Below are 19,527 nucleotides of genomic sequence, written 5' to 3'. Positions count from 1 at the left end.
CACACAGAGACCCAAGGGTGAGTGCTGGCTTTAAATTGCACCTTGTGAAGTGAGTTTGCAGTGCCTAAGATTGACGTTTCCCCCACCTTATATGCTTGAAGTGGAATTGCTGTGTGTGATGAAGATACATTCCCTTTTTGTCGTGCACTCTCCCCGTGTTATGCTGGTCTACTGTCGAAAGTGAGAGTTCGGTGACATTAATCTATTCTAACTGTTGGATGTTGAAGAATTATCATCTTGGATTTGAATTAACCCCTCTGTTTGCGCTGATAGGAGAGGAGATGCCCTGTTGTAATGTTCACTGCCTATCTCAGTAAAAGCTTCGTGCAGCCTGTCAACTCAGAGTCTGCTGTATCCTCGTAGCCCACCCGTACTGGGAGAAGTGACTGTCCCCCTGCCCTGAATGTGAGGTTGGCCCGCCTTGTCTGAAATATTCACTTTGTCCGTGTCAGAAAAAGACCTGTTTAGCCTGTTTGACTTGAGTCTGCAGTATCCCCGCAGCCCATCTGCATTGTGAGAAGTGTCCGTTCCTTCCAACGCATGCGAACTGTATACTTTGTCTGAAGCGTCTATCCTGTCTGTCTCAGTAGAAGCCCTGTGCAGCCTGTCGACTTCGAGTCTGCTGTATCCTCGTAGCCCACCTGTGTTGGGAGAAGTGACTGTCCCTCTGTCTCGAATGTGAGGTTGGCGCGCCCTGTCTGAAATACTTACTCTGTCTGCGTCAGAAGGAGTCCCGTTCAGCCTGTTTGACTTGAGTCTGCTGTATCTCCGCAGCCCATCTGTATTGTGAGAAGTGTTCGTTCCCCTCAACGCATGTGTACTGTATGCTTTGCCTGAAGCACCTATTCTGTCTGTCCCAGTAGAAGCCTCGTGCAGCCTGTCGCCTTCGAGCCTGCTGCATCTGTATAGTCACCTTTGCTGGGAGAAGCGGCTGTCCTTCTGTCACGAACGTGAGGCTGGCACACTCTGTCTGGAATATCCACCCTGTCTGTGTCAGAAGAAGCCCCGTTCAGCTGTCGCCGTTGGGTACGTGACCACTTTGGAACCCCCTCGCTCTGGAGCAGCGTCTGCGGAAGACTCCCCTAGCCACCACCCGTGAGACTGGGTACCCTCCGGACACGTACTTGACTGATATCCCTCTGCCCCAACGCCCATACCTGTGAAGGAGGGAAGGTTAAAATTATCTACTTACAAGAGGAGACTTACCGGACTGCTCGCTCGTGGACCGTACGCCCACCCCTGTGAAGGAAGGTTGGAATTATCTACTTACCAGAGAAGACTTACCGGACTGCTTGTTCGTTGACCGCACGCCCCCACCTGTGAAGGAGGTTTGGAATTATCTGCTTACCAGAGGAGACTTACCGGACTGCTTGTTCGTTGACCGCACGCCCCCACCTGTGAAGGAAGGTTGGAATTATCTGCTTACCAGAGGAGACTTACCGGACCGTTCGTTTGCCCACCGCCCCCACCTATGCGCTGGTCATCTGCTGCAGGGTCTGTTCTGGGGAAGAGGGCGGGAGAGTCCCCAGTCACTGCACCGTCCACCCCCAATCCCTGAGGGCAACAAGGGAGAAGATTTTAGATTAGGGTTTCCAATTTGCTTTTACTTCAAAATAAAACTTGATAATTTTATTCTCTGTCTCTGACTCTTCCCTCTGACACGTTCCTCGAGGTGGTCCTGGCTCAGGGGTGGGTGCAGTCTAGCTTGGCCCACCCGACCTGTGACATATGTCTGATTTCAAAGAAATTGATGGCAAAATTTTAGAAGAAACCGTACAGCACCTTAAAACATCGACCTGCACCCTTGACGCTCTTCCCACATCTTTCTTCAAAAGTGTGTTAAACGGCTTAGAAGCAGATCTCCTAGAAGTGATAAATGCCTCACTTCTCTCTGGAAGCTTTCCAAACTCCCTGAAAACTGCAGTTGTCAAACCCCTCCTGAAAAAGAGCAATCTGGATAAGACTATATTAAGCAATTATAGACCGATCTCAAATCTTCCTTTCATTGGCAAGATCATTGAAAAAGTTGTTTTCAATCAGCTGAACAAATTATTAAGCTCGAATGGATACTTTGACAATTTTCAATCTGGTTTCCGATCGCATCACAGCACAGAGACAGCGCTCATAAAGATAATAAACGATATTCGCTTAAATACTGATAAAGGCAAATTATCAGTGTTGGTACTACTCGACCTCAGTGCTGCTTTTGACACTGTCGATCACAACATACTTCTTGACAGGCTGGAAAACTGGGTGGGGCTTTCTGGGATAGTCCTAAAATGGTTCAGGTCATACTTAGAAGCGAGAGGTTATTATGTGAGTATAGGAGACCATAAGTCTGAGTGGACATCCATGACATGCGGAGTTCCTCAAGGCTCAATTCTTGCGCCACTCCTATTCAACCTGTACATGCTTCCAATGAGCCAAATAATGAGAAAGAACCAAATCTCTGACCACAGCTATGCAGACGACACACAGATCTACTTAGCCCTATCGCCTAACGATTACAGCCCCATTGACTCCCTGTTCCAATGCATTGATGAAGTAAACAGTTGGATGTGCCAAAACTTTCTTCAGTTACACAAAGACAAAACTGAAGTCATTGCGTTTGGAAACAAAGATGAAGTTCTCAAGGTGAATGCATACCTTCACTCTAGAGGTCAAACAACTAAAAATCAAGTCAGGAATCTTGGTGTGTCTCTAGAGTCAGACCTTAGCTTCATTAGTCATTTAAAGCAATAACTAAATCAGCATACTATCATCTGAAAAATATTGCAAGAATTAGATGCTTTGTTTCCAGTCAGGACTTAGAAAAAATTGTGCATGCTTTCATCACCAGCAGGGTAGATTACTGTAATGGACTCCTCACTGGCCTTCCCAAAAAGACCATAAGACAGTTGCAGCTCGTACAGAACGCTGCCGCCAGGATCCTGAGCAGAACCAGAAAATATGAACACATCACACCAGTCCTCAGGTCTTTCAGTCACATTTAGGATTGATTTTAAAGTATTATTACTGGTATATAAATCATTTAATGGCCTAGGTCCTTAATACATTGCAGATATGCTCACTGAATATAAACCCAACAGATCACTCAGATCATTAGGATCACATCAACTAGAAATACCAAGGGTTCACTCAAAGCACGGCGAGTCCGCTTTTAGCTATTATGCTAGCCGCAGCTGGAACCAGCTTCCAGAAGAGATCAGGTGTGCTCCTACAGTAGCCACTGTTACGCTGAGGCATAGATGAAGCGGAGAGAGAATCCACGTGCACGCACTACTTTATTTTAATAAACAACAGAACAGGAAACTCAGGAAAGGAACAGGAAACATCTACAAGCTACAGCAAACACAAACATCGACCGACAACCAACAACTGAAACACAGAGGTATAAATACATAGACAAACAAGCTAAACAAGATAACAAGGGGGCGTGGCTAATCAGAAACACATGGGAACAATGATCAGACAATTAACAAGACACATGGCAAACAGGGAATCACATGACAGACAACAAGGAACAAAACCCACACCGTGACATAGCCCCTCCCCTATGGGCGGCTCCTGACGCCCATAAGGGACAAAAAAAAAAAAGACAAAAAAAAAAAAAAAGATGAAAGTTCAGGTGGCCGGTGAAGCGGAGGCGGACTCGGGGGAGGGATGGAGGGTGAAGCTTGAGGCTGGACAGACGGCCAGAGCGGAGCAGGCTGTGCAAGAGGCCAGGGCGGAGCAGGACCCTCGGGCGGCCAGGACGGTGAAGACCCCTCGGGCGGCCACGGCGGTGAAGACCCCTCGGGCGGCCACGGCGGTGAAGACCCCTCGGGCGGCCACGGCGGTGAAGACCCCTCGGGCGGCCACGGCGGTGAAGACCCCTCGGGCGGCCACGGCGGTGAAGACCCCTCGGGCGGCCACGGCGGTGAAGACCCCTCGGGCGGCCACGGCGGTGAAGACCCCTCGGGCGGCCACGGCGGAGACGACCCCTCGGGCGGCCACGGCGGTGAAGACCAAGGCGGAACAGGAACAGACACCACCGGCTCAGGAACTGCAACAGACACCACCGGCTCAGGAACTGCAACAGACACCACCGGCTCAGGAACTGCAACAGACACCACCGGCTCAGGAACTGCAACAGACACCACCGGCTCAGGAACTGCAACAGACACCACCGGCTCAGGAACTGCAACAGACACCACCGGCTCAGGAACTGCAACAGACACCACCGGCTCAGGAACTGCAACAGACACCACCGGCTCAGGAACTGGCTCAGGAACAGGCGTAGCGGCGGCCATCTTGACGTGAAGCTCTGGCTCGGCAGACGTGACGTGAGGCTCAGGCTCGTCAGACGTGACGTGAGGCTCAGGCTCGGCAGACGTGACGTGAGGCTCAGGCTCGTCAGACGTGACGTGAGGCTCAGGCTCGGCAGACGTGACGTGAGGCTCAGGCTCGGCAGACGTGACGTGAGGCTCAGGCTCGGCAGACGTGACGTGAGGCTCAGGCAGACGTGACGTGAGGCTCAGGCTCGGCAGACGTGACGTGAGGCTCAGGCTCGGCAGACGTGACGTGAGGCTCAGGCTCGGCAGACGTGACGTGAGGCTCAGGCTCGGCAGACGTGACGTGAGGCTCAGGCTCGGCAGACGTGACGTGAGGCTCAGGCTCGGCAGACGTGACGTGAGGCTCAGGCTCGGCAGACGTGACGTGAGGCTCAGGCTCGGCAGACGTGACGTGAGGCTCAGGCTCGGCAGACGTGACGTGAAGCTCAGGCTCGGCAGACGTGACGTGAAGCGTCTCTGGATCGGCAGGACTGACGTGAAGCGTCTCTGGATCGGCAGGACTGACGTGAAGCGTCTCTGGATCGGCAGGACTGACGTGAAGCGTCTCTGGATCGGCAGGGCTGACGTGAAGCGTCTCTGGATCGGCAGGGCTGACGTGAAGCGTCTCTGGATCGGCAGGGCTGACGTGGAGCGTAGGCTCGGCAGGGCTGACGTGGAGCGTAGGCTCGGCAGGGCTGACGTGGAGCGTAGGCTCGGCAGGGCTGACGTGGAGCGTAGGCTCGGCAGGGCTGACGTGGAGCGTAGGCTCGGCAGGGCTGACGTGGAGCGTAGGCTCGGCAGGGCTGACGTGGAGCGTAGGCTCGGCAGGGCTGACGTGGAGCGTAGGCTCGGCAGGGCTGACGTGGAGCGTAGGCTCGGCAGGGCTGACGTGGAGCGTAGGCTCGGCAGGGCTGACGTGGAGCGTAGGCTCGGCAGGGCTGACGTGGAGCGTAGGCTCGGCAGGGCTGACGTGGAGCGTAGGCTCGGCAGGGCTGACGTGGAGCGTAGGCTCGGCAGGGCTGACGTGGAGCGTAGGCTCGGCAGGGCTGACGTGGAGCGTAGGCTCGGCAGGGCTGACGTGGAGCGTAGGCTCGGCAGGGCTGACGTGGAGCGTAGGCTCGGCAGGGCTGACGTGGAGCGTAGGCTCGGCAGGGCTGACGTGGAGCGTAGGCTCGGCAGGGCTGACGTGGAGCGTAGGCTCGGCAGGGCTGACGTGGAGCGTAGGCTCGGCAGGGCTGACGTGGAGCGTAGGCTCGGCAGGGCTGACGTGGAGCGTAGGCTCGGCAGGGCTGACGTGGAGCGTAGGCTCGGCAGGGCTGACGTGGAGCGTAGGCTCGGCAGGGCTGACGTGGAGCGTAGGCTCGGCAGGGCTGACGTGGAGCGTAGGCTCGGCAGGGCTGACGTGGAGCGTAGGCTCGGCAGGGCTGGACGGAACCAGCGGTAAATGGCACTGGGCTGGACGGAAACAGCAGCGAAGGAAGCTCTGGGCTGGACGGGACCAGCGGCGAAGGAAGCTCTGGGCTGGACGGGACCAGCGGCGAAGGAAGCTCTGGGCTGTTGTGAAGATCAGGCATGACTTGAAGATGCTCAGGCTTGGTGGGTACTGTCAGTTTGCAGGCTTCTGCATAACCCTCAGTAAGAATTGATCCGGCCAGCCAAAGAGCATGGAGAATATAATGCTGGAGATTCCAGCTAGGGTGATGAGGTGGCATAAGGGAGCTGATCAGCTCTGATAGTCCTCCAGTGAAAAAGATGATAAGACTTAACTCATCCATACCGGTCAAGTGAGCCAGCTCCAAAAAGTCCACGATGTATTCTTCCACGGGCCTCTCTCCCTGACGGAGACACACAATTTGTGCTGCTGGATTCATCTTGTGGTCGGTCGATCTGTTACGCTGAGGCATAGATGAAGCGGAGAGAGAATCCACGTGCACGCACTACTTTATTTTAATAAACAACAGAACAGGAAACTCAGGAAAGGAACAGGAAACATCTACAAGCTACAGCAAACACAAACATCGACCGACAACCAACAACTGAAACACAGAGGTATAAATACATAGACAAACAAGCTAAACAAGATAACAAGGGGGCGTGGCTAATCAGAAACACATGGGAACAATGATCAGACAATTAACAAGACACATGGCAAACAGGGAATCACATGACAGACAACAAGGAACAAAACCCACACCGTGACAGCCACATTCAAATTCAGACTCAAAATGCATCTGTTTAGCTTTGCATTTACTGAATGAGCACTGTGCCACTGTTCGTAGAACAGTATTTGAATGACGATATTAAAGAAAAGAATGTGCAAGTAAATGAAAGAGAAAAGAAAGTTGATAGATGGAAGTTGTAAGAAGATTGAAAGAGAAAAGAAAGTTGATAGATGGAAGAAAAGAAAGTTGATAGTCGTAAGAAGATTGAAAGAGAAAAGAAAGTTGATAGATGGTAAGAAGATTGAAAGAGAAAAGAAAGTTGATAGATGGAAGTCATAACGTCTTTGTCACAAAAGTCGGACGTTGAAAAGACGTCCACTGAGGAGCCAGAATGAAAGTTTTTATGATGTCTTTTTTTGACGTGTTCTGCGTGTCCGATATATAGACGTTCATCGAACCTACGTACAAGGTTAAAACCAGAATAACCAGGAAATAACCAGATATGTTGAAATAACGACTTATGTCGAAATAACCAGATATGTTGAAATAACGACTTATGTCGAAATAACGACTTATGTCGAAATAACCAGATATGTCGAAATAACCAGATATGTCGAAATAACCAGATATGTTGAAATAACGACTTATGTCGAAATAACCAGATATGTCGAAATAACCAGATATGTCGAAATTACGACTTATGTCGAAATAACCAGATGTTATGTCGAAATAACCAGATATGTCGAAATAATGACTTATGTCGAAATAACCAGATATTATGTCGAAATAATCAGATATGTCGAAATAATGACTTATGTCGAAATAACAAGATAAGTTTTCCTTTTTTCTTTTTTCACCATGCAGTTCAGGGCTTCCATAGAATACAGCCTGAATTACTGGTTCCTGAAGTTATTTTTGAGGGTGCTATCGGGGTGCTTCGGTTTTTCTTGGGGTACTGAAGCACCTGCTAGCCCCTCCCTAGCGCCGCCCATGGTGTCAGTGTATTTCATTCGACTTTTTGCCAGCTATAAAAAATCGAGCGTTTCCTCACGTTTTACCACTGATTTTTAGTGACAGTCAACATGCACGTGTCACTGGCCCCTCACCCACCCCCCTCCCTTCCCTTATTCTCACATCCACGCCCATTTAAGTTGCATTTTTCAAAAAAAATTGTGAGCTAGACTTGAGCAGAAAGAGGGAGGTTTCATGACACTTTAAAAAACACAAAATCATTCCCATGGCGATTAATAACCTAACCTTCAGTCTGGAATGTATGTGGGCAGGTTTTCTTTTAAAAAATTCTAGCGAAAAGGACAAAAGTGAATTTACTCTGAAATATGACAAGAGTTGTGCACACACACACACACACACACACACACACACACACACACACACACACACACACACAATTCAACATCTGTGACGTCCTTTTTGCTGTTGGCTTCTATATAAAGCTCACACAGGTTTACAGACGGCACAGTTCAACAGTAAGCTGCCAGTGTGAGAATTCAGATCTGTGAGTTTTATACTGTAGCTGCTACTCGGCTCCGTCTCCGCAAGTGAAAGTGTTGAAAGCCAGCAGACTTTTCCTCAAGACATCTACGCTGTTCTGATAGAGATGACTACCTCTTTGTGTCAACTGAAGGAGGACATGGCGCTGTTGAAAAGAGAGACTGCAGGTACAGTAATGATCTGTTTGCATCGTGTCACAGCAGTTCAGAAATATCCAAAAGGATAGAAATAAGTATTTTTCTATGTAGTGGAGCAAAGTAGGGCTGCACATAGCTACTAATTATTTTCATTGTGGATTAATGTGTGGATTGTCTTCTGGATGAATAGATTAGTCGTTTGGTCTCTAAAATGTAGTGTTTCCCAAAGCCCGAGATGACATCCTCAAATGTCTTGTTTTGTTCACAACTCAAAGATATTCAGTTTCTGTCACAGAGAAGAGAAGAAACTAGAAAATACTCAAAATAGTTGGAGATTTATTTAATAGTTGACTGATTCATGCAGCTCTAAAGCAATGTCCAAAGAAACTGAAGGTGCAGTAAAATGAAGCTGACACAGAAACATGTTTTTGCAGGTCAAATAACACAGCTGAAGACTGAAGTGGACAAGCTGAAGAAACAACTGCAAGGTATTGTTCTCTCTGTTCAACTGTGTGGCATGAAGTTCAACTTATCATTTACTCTAAATAACTGAAAACTGCAGAGGTTGTAATCATAGTTCATTTCCGTCTTGTTTATCTTGCTCCCGGCTGCTTCTAGGAGTTAGAATATTCTTGTGTCTGGTTAGAGTTCAGGTTTTATAAACATATTGACGACATTGATGCTTTTAAACAGCGTTGGTGTTTTAATGATATTGTTTGTTCTGTTGTTGATGAAGTGTTGGTTTTTGCAAATGCATTAGCACTTTATTTCATTGTGAAATTGTACAAATTATAAATATGTAAAAAAATAAAAATTCTCTCTCTCTCTCTCTCAGTCCGACAAGTTGCATTCTCAGCCGCTCTGGTGGATTCAAAACCAACAAATATTGGACCCTTTCCCACGGATACTACTATGATCTACAAACACGTCGCCACCAACATCGGAAATGCCTACAACTCAAACACTGGTAGGTCTGATATTCTAACAATACATTTTAGGGATGCACCGAAATATTTAGCGATATAAAACAAGTTTCTATGATAAATATATTTTGTACGTACTTAAACACTGTATTGGTAAAAGTAATGTAGTGTAAAAAGTAAAAAGTAGTGTCTTTCTCGTTTGGTGATGGTGATTTCGGGGCTGTTTCATGTTAAACTAAAAGGATCTTACTCTTTAACTAAAAGGTCTATCTCTGTAGGGATCCTTTCCATAATGTTGTCAAAAACAGAACTTTTAGTGGACGCTAACTGATGCTGATCATTTGCTGTAGGGTTACATTACAGCTTGTTTCTTGTTTAATACCGGACCAGTTTCAGAGATGTGATCCCTAATATATTTCACTTGTATGTGGCTGTTCAAACTTTTTTTTCGTTTTCCATTTAAAATGACAAAAACAAACGTCCAACAGGTATCTTCACTGCCCCGGTGAAAGGAGTGTACAACTTTGAGTGGTCGGTCGGTGCATATGGAGACGGCAGCCACGGTTCAGGGGCTTGGCTGGTCAAGAACTCAGTGAATGTTTTCATGGCATGGGAGAAACAGACGGCCGGTTTTATGAGTTCTTCTAAAGCCGTTGCGCTGTTGCTGGAGGTGGGAGACGTTGTGTTTGTGCGTCTGGTGGCTAACGGTAGCAATGTGGCGTACGACGATGGAAGTCACCACAACACCTTCAGTGGGCATCTGCTGTTCCCCATGTAAGACAGAAATAGCAGCTCTGTGATAGTCACGCAGGTTTTTGTTGTCTTAAACAAGTCTTCATAGATTTGCTCTGATTTTCATCTGCATCCAAATAATAAGTAATAATTGTCGACAGGTATCTTTTTTTCCTTCAAATATAAAGTGATTCCTGTTTCTGATTCTCTTGTTTCTGTCATTTTAATCAAATAAACATATATTCAATTCAAATTTCAATTCAAATTTTATTTCATATATCATTGCAATTATATCTGTAAGCATTTTTTTTTAATCTGTTCGTTTCAACTTTAACTAGCCAGGACAATCTCATCTCACAGAAAGATGACAATATCAAAACAGAAACTCACAGTAACGGTGTTCGAGTCGGACAATAATGCCCACAGAGCTAGAGGATATATGCTGAATAGAGATGTTATGTTTATTTTAATTACGTTTATAACTTATATGCCATCTGCTCCACTATTAATACAAGCCTGCTGTAGTTAACCCCGTCTGAATGATGACCAAAATATACTGATGAGTTCAATGAAGTTTATTGTACATCACACAAAAGATGAAGTTAGTTTTACTGCAGAACATCACTGTAAGAATAAACACAGTATAAGAAGTGCACATTAAGTCTTATCCATAAACTCTCTCTCCCTTTCATTATCATGAACATACACAGCAAAGTACACAAAACACTCGTTACAACTGTAACCTTTGGCTATAATATTGTTGACCGAATAGACTACGCCACCCCCACAATCTGGGATGGGGGACCCTAACAATGATCTCTTTTATTACGCAGGCAGTTCAAATAAATGATCTAGAAGCCAGAGTACAAAATGTTGATTTTCTTTATTAAATGGCAAGCACCATTCTTCTCTTATGGCTGGTATGACTTGGCTGGCAACAGTGTTATTCCTAAGGAACCCAAAGAAAATTAACAAACCACCACAATAAACTCCACTCTCACTCCACTTTCACTCTAAATAACTTAACCAAAATAACTTCAAAAGAAATGAAAACAATGTTCCAAACCGATCAAAACCAAATTAAAGAAATACAATTTAAGAAAATAAATCAATAATCTAAAACTCAGATTAATTAACTAGACAAATCATAATTTAAATACAGAAAAAGAGGGAAAACAATAGAATTGACATTCAAAGTAGCACAAATCAATCTGAAATCATGAAATACGCCCAATGGGAGGAAATTATCAAACCACAAAACAAATCAAAATAAATCAACCATAAAACACAACCCCACAAGACCTCCCATTGAGTGATAAATTGACAGACTTCAAAGAAACTCGTAACTACCACAAAACTTAAAGTATAACAGATAAACAAAATATAAAGTAATCAAATTCCTAAATAAGACAAACAGACTTTGAAAATAAATAATACCACAAAACTTAAAGTATAACAGATAAACAAAACATAAAGTAGGCTAATCAAATTCAAAGTTCGTTGAGGGAAAGAAACGGCGGCCGCTTGCCAAGAAAGGGTTTGACCTGAAATCAAAACCCATTTAGTTTATCATGCATACAACCTTATACATTTAAAAACAATCATATAGAAATACTCACGTTATTGATACGCTACGGCTCACTTAATGGATGATTAATGCATATAAATCTCAATGAAAGCAGCCGTGTTGTAATGCAGTCGGCAACTCGGCAAAATATTAATACTCCTAAAAACACATTTTATTAAGTTTAACAATTTAAAATAAACAAACGAACTCAGTGGTTCACTCACATCAGGTGGCCAAAGCCCGCAGACAGGGCTACGCATACAACCTTATACATTTAAAAACATTCATATAAAAATACTCACGTTATTGATATGCTACGGCTCACTTAATGGGTGATTACGATCATGCATATAAATCTCAATGAAAGCAGACGCGTTGTAACGCAGTCGGCAACTCGGCAAAGTGTTAATGCTCCTAAAAATACACATTTTATTAGGTTTAACGATTCGAAATAAACAAACAACTCAATCGTTTACTCACATCGGGTGGCCACAGCCAAGCAAGCATGACACGCACACTGTGTTCTCAAAACAATCGTTGGTTCAGGAAAGATCTTTGTTGGGCTCAGTGATTCAACTCATTCAACGCGCCAGCGGAGGAAGGAACACAACTCGCTCATTGAGAACAAACGAAAGAGAAACCCCTTTCCGTAACGCCCGCGAGACTTTAATCAGCCTGCCCATTACGTCATCTGCCCATTTAAAGGCACAATCTACTCATTCTGGTTACACAACTAACAGAAAACAAATATATACACACCTTTTCAGTGTGTGCTTTATAAACTGGTAAACTGTATATCTGTAAACGACTCGATGAGCTCGAGTGTCATGAAGTGCTCGCTCTCACTTTCATTTCTGCCGTGATCAGTGACGTCAGTCCTGTCGCTCTGGAGACTGTACGCTGATCACGAGAGCAGTTACTGATCAATCCTCGAGTAACAACGAGAGTAAATGAAGACTGCTATGTTTATTCTAACATCCAAAAAACAAAACACCTCAATCGCTTTCGGAGACGTTCTACAGCGGCTCCAGCGGCGAAACACTGGCGGCCTGTGTCCAGCTCACTCAGGGCGGGTCTACGCTCAAACTGCAGTGTCAATCAACAGTCGTGGGCGGGGCCTGTGTCCAGCTCACTCAGGGCGGGTCTACGCTCAAACTGCAGTGTCAATCAACAGTCGAGGGCGGGGCCTGTGTCCAGCTCACTCAGGGCGGGTCTACGCTCAAACTGCAGTGTCAATCAACAGTCGTGGGCGGGGCCTGTGTCCAGCTCACTCAGGGCGGGTCTACGCTCAAACTGCAGTGTCAATCAACAGTCGTGGGCAGGGCTTGTGCAATTCTACGTCACATTGCTCGTTCTGAGACAGTGCTTATGATTTATGGGGATTTAAAAAAAAAGCACTGGTCGGATTTTTATCATTATTGTATAACGACACTAGCTCAAATAAAGGGAATATAAACTGATCATGAATATGATCGGTGTCGCATACAAAGATAAAATTATTCCAAAAAGGAACAATTGCCCGTGCGTATATGGACAATCAAATATAAGCGAACAGATCGCTGATCTTTATTGACTCTCATTAAACGCTACCCCTTTATAGAATGTCACGGAAAAGCTATTCTTCTGGCCACAAAAAATAACCTGTTCTATGAAAAAATACTAATTTAAGTATCAACAAATGTAAAGCTTGTAGCTTAGATCAAACATTTAAAGGACTTTGAGATATGAGCATTAGGCAGTTCCAGTAAATGAATATAATGCTTTTAATACATGAACCACAAAAACAAACATTTGACTACAGTTACACACGGAATATATGTATATATACAAGATAGCAGTGAATAGACGAAAGAGGAAGGGATGAGAACGAGAGAGAGATTAGAAATAAAGAGAGAGATAAGTGTCTTTTCCACTACACAGTACCAGCTCGCCTCGGCTCGGCTCGCCTCTGTTTGGTTTTCCACTGTGTAAAAGTTGTACCGGTACCTGCTTCCAGGTACTTTTTTTCGTATCACCTTCAGCGAGGTTCTAAGCGAGCTGAGGCGATACTAAAACGTGACGTGATACATGGCAGACTGCTGATTGGTCAGCGAGAATCGTCACTATTCAATTATCATCATTGCACGCACCAGACGGAGTATCCTGAATAACCCCGGCATTTTTAAATAGTTTTGCCAGGGACTGCGTGATATACACATTACTAATATTATGTAAAACAGCATACACTCGATTTCCTCCATTGTCCTGTGTGTGTGTGTGGGTAACGGGTGTGTGTCGCGTCGCTATGACGACCAGGTACTATTGTGGAGGTACTGTCTGTGTAATATAGTGAGTTTAAGCTGTTTATGTTTATTTCTTCGATTCTATATATAATAGTAAAATGTTATTTTTTCTATTACTTTAAATACTGCTAAATCTCTTATTTGTGCTTTATGTTTAAAAAGGAGTGTGTGTTATGCACATTAATTCATTTAATTATTTTCGCTTGGCATACCAGCGTGATGACGTCATCGCACGCATCCCATAGTAACCCGTGACTGAGTTAGTGATGCTTCATTCGTAGTAAATGCAGAGACGAGAAGTCATCACAAATGCGTTCTTCTCTTCATTGTCTTCTTACTTACAGGTAATGGCAAAGTATGATGAGAAACAACTCCAGATTTAAGCATAAACACTGTTAATAATATGAATGAGTTGTGTGCGTGTTTAACGCAGTTGTTTTGCTATATGAATAGTGCGTCATGAATTTGTCATGTTGAGCACATGGTTAGCATAAGTGCTCCGCGATTAGCGCAAAAGTCCACCGCATAACTGGTTAAAGTATAAATACTATTTGGATCTATAAGGGATAATATTGTTTAGCGTTATCATTATTTCTGATTTATATATACGTGGTCGTCTGTCGGCGGTGATGTTTGCAAACTGTGTAATGCGTTACAGTTGATTGAATTTCACATGTCTCGTCATTCAATGTAATACATCAGACAACTAACTTGTATGTGTTCTAAACTGAGAATAGAGAGTGGATTCTTAATGTGTTTTACATTATCATTCTCATGTTATCATTTAGATAAAGGGTAAATGCTAGTTTAAGTGTTTTATGTATAAAAATGATCCATTAGGATACTTTGACAATTGTAAACCCTGAAAATGTAAAAGAGGTAATGTTTATAATCAGGCATTAATATGAAAAAGTCATATGTGGGTTGACCATGTAATGTCCTGAACAGTTGACAGTTGTAATATGAATATGCTTCATTCGTAGTAAATGCAGAGACGAGAAGTCATCACAAATGCGTTCTTCTCTTCATTGTCTTCTTACTTACAGGAGTACTACAAATTTTGAAGGCCCCGCTGGGATTGATGTTCGATGGAGTGACTCCTTGACTGGTAGAGCCCATTAAGCAACATCGTCCCCTTCTAGTAAACCCGGATGAGCAGCAGTGTGAGGCGTGCAGGACGAGTGGTGGAAAAGACTGATTGAGCAGTGTGCACACATAGAATTGTTGCCAGTAGTCACAAGGTCAAGTCAGTAAGGTAAACCCCACTCTCAACAGCCTGTCTACACTGCAGCCCAAAATGGAGGAGCTTAAACGTCTTCAGGATGAAATTGGTGAGAAGTTATGTGCGCTTTCATGTGAAAAACTGGCAAAACTCAGTGTCTCTCTTCACCTAACACGAGAGGATGAGCCAACTGTGACTCGGTTGTCCCTGTTGAACTGCCTCAGTAACTATCTTCTGAGAACTGAGCTAGATGAGTTAGAAGATGGCGGCATGGCCGAACTTTTAACAATTAATGACAATTTGAGTCAGCTCATGGGAATTACAGTCAATGCGTCTGAACCAGGGTCACAGAGAGAGGAAGATAAACCTGGAGAGGTTAACACAGTACAGAGAAATATGCCAGAAAATGGAAAAAGTGCAGCTGAGTTGTTTTCTGCCATGCACATTAGCCCCATCGTACCACAGAATACAGGAAACAGACAGACATATGTAGACCATGGCCCAGTTTATTCTCCACCCGCATTACATAGACCAGTGAACTCAGCGTGGCAGAAAGACTTTAAAATTTCTGGTCTAATAGGAGACCCAGGACAGAAGGATCGTCTCTCATTTTCCAGTCTGGCCCGGTAGATAGAAAGTGGACTCAATAAGGGCTATCTAGAACAGGAAATAATAGATTATGTCATCAGAGCCATCACACCAGGGCTCCAGCTGCGGAGCTATCTTGAGGGGAAGGCAGGGCTGACACTCCCAATGCTGAGACGGATACTTCGCTCTCATTATCAGGAGAAAAATGCTACTGAACTATATAAGCAGCTCACCACTGAAGCACAGCGAAATAGAGAGCCGCCACAAAGCTTCCTAATACGAGCCCTTGATCTTAGACAGAAAATTCTGTTTGCTTCTCAGGAAGATGACTCAGGTTTAAAATACGATCCTGCTTTAGTCCAGAATATGTTTCTGCACACAGTCTTGACCGGATTGCAAAATGATCGCATCCAGAGCGACCTTCAACAATGCTTGTCAGATCCCACTGTTCCAGATGAAGTGCTGCTGGAAAAACTCAATGTCGCTTGTTCCAATGAATCTGAAAGAGTGGTACTGTTCATGCTGTACAGCTAAACGAACCTGTCCCTGAACAAAAATTCCAGCCCAAACCAGTTCGATTTAATGTCACAACTGAAAAGCCTGAGTGATGATATCATGCAAATTAAAGAGACAATGCAACAACCCTTATCTGTTCCTCAGCAGTGTTTTGCAGCCTATAACCAAGAACCAACAGCAGCAGTGTCCAAACAGACATCAGGATGGACCCCAGTCCAAGAGCATCAGAACTGGAAACCAGATACAGCTACATGTCCACAAGAGGCAGGTCCATACACGTGCCACACCAGTTCTCACAAAGTCAAAGACAGGTGAGGGAACAGAACATACTGCTTACACCTGCAAAGCCAGCTCAGTGCTCTTCTGTTCCACCAGAACATTATCTCCAGTCGAGTCAACGTTATACAGTACCAGAGACTCACCAGGGACAGCCATATGTGTACCCTTCTCCTCAGCAGCATCCCATGTCCATCAATTATGCAACTCACCCTTCGAGTTTTGTAGCATCACAGTATTATCCCCAGCAGTATATGGTGTCACCACAACAGCACCCTTATCAGTTCCGCCAGCCCCGTCCTTCACGAGCCAGACAATGTTTCCACTGCCAGCAGCGTAAAGCAGAGGAACCTTGCACCCATTGTTACCACTGTGGCAGCAATGAGCACTTCTCAGCTGGCTGTAGGAGTAAAGGCACCAGGCCTCAGCCAGGAGCTCCGTTAAACCGGAGCGGGTTGCCCCCAAGGGACAGGGTGTGATCCGAGCGGTAGAGAAGTCCCAAAAACATGAGAAACGTAGCATTAACCATCATAGTCAGCTAGATTTTCAGTCCCTTGATAGTATTTTAACAGCCCCTTGCCAAGTTAACAAGCATTCCGCAATCACGTCTTAAGTGGGCAAACAATGTCTTGTGACCTGCTATTTGCAAGGACATGAGACAGAGGCTTTATGGGACACAGGCTCCCAGGTGTGTATTATTGATGAGCAGTGGAAAGACAGCTACATACCAGAAGTCAGACTGAGAGATATTTCCGAAGCCACAGAAACACCTGAACGTCTACACCTTGTGGCAGCCAATGGTACTGACATGCCGTATGGAGGATGGGTTGAGGTGACGTTTAAGTTGGCCTCCCCTGCTGAAAGAGTGAAAGAATTAGTCATTCCTGTGCTTGTTCTAAAGGGTCAGCAACTTCCTAAACCTATCATTGGATTTAATGTAATCGAGCAAGTGATGAAACAAAAGGGTACAGACAATTCGGACAAAGTGACTAACAGGCAGCTGTACCAAACCGTTGTAAGCGCATTTCCCAACCTGAAAAGAGACAAAGTCCATACCTTCATCAATCTGGTGACAGCTGATGATCTCGGCGAGTATACAGTGAGTACTGCCCAGGGATCTGTGAACATACCAAAGCGCACAATCATGCAAATACAGTGCAAAGTTAAAATGCCACATGTGAGACAAGACAGTGTGTTGCTGTTTGAGCCATGCGTCAACCCTCAACACCCCGAGGGCCTAGAACTGTTTGACACTCTGCTGGAGGTAAAAAAAGGTGCCCGCCCTTCAGTCACTCTGAGCGTACAGAACGAGACCGACCACGATATTATCCTAGGAGGTAGAGTGGAGCTGGGCATAGTGCAACCAGTTAAATCAGTCTTACTTGCGACTATGATCTCTCCAAGGGGAACAGGATCTGTGACTCAGGTTACGGTTGAGGAAATGCCAAGGGGAACAGAGGAAGACAGCCTGTGGGACCCACCGGTCGACTTGAGCCATCTAACTGCACGGCAACAACAACAAGTGAAGCAGATGTTAAGGGAGGAATGCCAAGCTTTCTCAAAATCCGACGACGACATTGGTTGCGCAAAGGGACTTCAAATGAGTCTTTCCTTGAACGACAATACACCTGTAGCTCGGACATACAATTCAGTTCCAAAGCCCTTGTATCAGGAGATGAAAGACTACCTACAGGACTTAATGGCTCAAGGGTGGGTAGAAAAGTCCAACTCCTCTTATTCTTCGCCAATTGTGTGTGTCCGGAAAAAGGATGGCAGCCTCAGACTGTGTATTGATTACAGGGACCTGAATCGGAAGACAGTACCTGACAGACAGCCGATTCCTCGAGTGCAGGACATCTTAGATGGCCTGGGGGGAAATTCTTGGTTCTCTCTGCTCGACCAAGGGAAGGCATATCACCAAGGCTTCATGACCCCAGAGAGCAGACCACTAACAGCATTCACAACCCCCTGGGGTTTATATGAATGGATTCGCATCCCCTTTGGCCTTATGAATGCTCCAGCAGCGTTCCAGCGGTTCATGGAGAAATGTTTGGAGGGAATGAGAGACGAGATCTGCGTGCCATATCTGGACGACATCTTGGTCTTCACAAAGTCATTTGATGACCAAGTGGAGGCAGTGAGGAGAGTACTGAGGCAACTATGTTCCCATGGGATCAAACTAAAACCACGGAAATGTGACATGTTCAAGAACGAAGTGAGATACCTGGGCAGAATTGTGTCTGCAGAGGGTAGTCGCCTGGACCCAGCGGATACGGCTGCTGTAACAGCTCTGAAGGAGAAGCGACCAGGCACTGTAGGCGAGCTACGTAAGATTTTGGGCCTGCTCAGCTACTATCATCGGTACATAAAGGATTTTTCAAGAATCGCCAGTCCGCTGTATAACCTTTTGAAGGGCAAAGCCAATGATGGGGAAAGTCCAGCAAGGGCCAAGAAAAGGACGGAAAGGAACAAGAAGGGTTCTGGGGTGCCATCAAATCAGCGGATTGAATGGACAGCGGATCACCAAGAAGTCTTGGAGAAACTGATTAAGTGCTTGGTCCGACCACCCGTGTTAGGGTTTCCAGATTTCTCTGAACCATTCATCCTGCATACAGATGCATCAAATCAAGGTCTGGGGGCTGTTCTATATCAACGGCAAGGTGGAAAGTTGAGGGTGATTGCTTATGGGTCCAGAACATTGACAGCGGCTGAGAAGAACTACCACCTCCACAGCGGGAAACTGGAATTCCTCGCCCTAAAGTGGGCTGTGACTGAAAAATTCAGGGACTATTTGTATTACGCCCCAACTTTCACTGTGTACAGCGATAATAATCCGTTGACCTATGTACTCTCGTCTGTAAAGCTCAATGCAACCGGGTGTCGATGGGTCAGTGAGTTAGCGGACTTCCACTTCACAATCCGCTACCGGCCAGGAAGAGAGAATGTGGATGCAGACACGTTGTCTAGAATGCCGTTGGACGTTGAGACTGTGATGAAAGCGTACACTGAGGAGCTTCCATCAGATTGCATCGGAGCAATGATACAAGCAGTTGAAATCCAGGACGAGCTGGGTCCCAACATGACTATCAGATGCGAGGATGTAATGGCATGGAGAGACACAGATGAAGTACCACCAATGTCATTGTCAAAAGAGGAGATTCGACAGGCACAGAGTGACGATAAGGACATCAAAGTGATCGTCGACCACTTACAGTCTGGGTCCCGGCCAGGCTCAAAGCAGTGGCGAGCAGTCAACCCAAAGTTCAGGGGTTTAATCCGAGAATGGGACAAGTTACA

The 19,527-nt window shown here is 45.6% G+C and overlaps 2 protein-coding genes and 2 long non-coding RNA genes across 4 annotated transcripts; 2 read left to right on the top strand and 2 right to left on the bottom strand.

The window, feature by feature from the left end:
• The first annotated feature begins 3,266 nt into the window (after positions 1 to 3,266).
• Positions 3,267 to 6,340, top strand: LOC306984845 (uncharacterized protein). Its single transcript, XM_079586548.1, has 3 exons — positions 3,267 to 4,325; positions 4,557 to 5,263; positions 5,824 to 6,340. Exon 1 carries the CDS (start codon positions 3,617 to 3,619, stop codon positions 4,280 to 4,282), a length of 666 nt encoding a protein of 221 aa, XP_079442674.1. The 5' UTR covers positions 3,267 to 3,616; the 3' UTR covers positions 4,283 to 4,325; positions 4,557 to 5,263; positions 5,824 to 6,340.
• A 1,381-nt stretch (positions 6,341 to 7,721) lies between these two features.
• On the top strand, positions 7,722 to 11,151 carry LOC306985031 (complement C1q-like protein 4). Its single transcript, XM_079586904.1, has 4 exons — positions 7,722 to 8,154; positions 8,559 to 8,612; positions 8,960 to 9,091; positions 9,536 to 11,151. The coding sequence occupies exons 1-4, from the start codon at positions 8,094 to 8,096 to the stop codon at positions 9,823 to 9,825; spliced, it is 537 nt and encodes a 178-aa protein (XP_079443030.1). The 5' UTR covers positions 7,722 to 8,093; the 3' UTR covers positions 9,826 to 11,151.
• Positions 11,152 to 11,219: 68 nt separating this feature from the next.
• On the bottom strand, positions 11,220 to 11,952 carry LOC306985032. The gene is made up of 4 exons (XR_013794727.1): positions 11,827 to 11,952; positions 11,649 to 11,760; positions 11,399 to 11,505; positions 11,220 to 11,323 (listed from the first exon to the last, which is right to left on the bottom strand). It is a non-coding gene; the product is annotated as an uncharacterized lncRNA (long non-coding RNA).
• Positions 11,953 to 15,559: 3,607 nt separating this feature from the next.
• LOC306984964 lies at positions 15,560 to 17,506 on the bottom strand. The gene is made up of 3 exons (XR_013794700.1): positions 17,287 to 17,506; positions 16,959 to 17,087; positions 15,560 to 15,937 (listed from the first exon to the last, which is right to left on the bottom strand). It is a non-coding gene; the product is annotated as an uncharacterized lncRNA (long non-coding RNA).
• Positions 17,507 to 19,527: the final 2,021 nt, after the last annotated feature.

The sequence above is a fragment of the Phoxinus phoxinus genome (genome assembly GCF_949152265.1).
Source record: "Phoxinus phoxinus genome assembly, chromosome: 17".
Lineage (NCBI taxonomy): Eukaryota > Metazoa > Chordata > Actinopteri > Cypriniformes > Leuciscidae > Phoxinus > Phoxinus phoxinus.
Note: the sequence above shows the minus strand (reverse complement) of the source record. Positions and strands in the feature narration are given on the sequence as shown.

Bases quoted from the DNA above. Each gene is read 5' to 3' on its own strand.
- LOC306985031 (XM_079586904.1), top strand. From the start codon at position 8,094: ATGACTACCTCTTTGTGTCAACTGAAGGAGGACATGGCGCTGTTGAAA. The intron at 8,155-8,558 runs GTACAGTAATGA...ATGTTTTTGCAG, and splicing joins GTTGAAAAGAGAGACTGCAG to GTCAAATAACACAGCTGAAG. The intron at 9,092-9,535 runs GTAGGTCTGATA...AACGTCCAACAG, and splicing joins TGCCTACAACTCAAACACTG to GTATCTTCACTGCCCCGGTG.
- LOC306984845 (XM_079586548.1), top strand. From the start codon at position 3,617: ATGAAAGTTCAGGTGGCCGGTGAAGCGGAGGCGGACTCGGGGGAGGGA.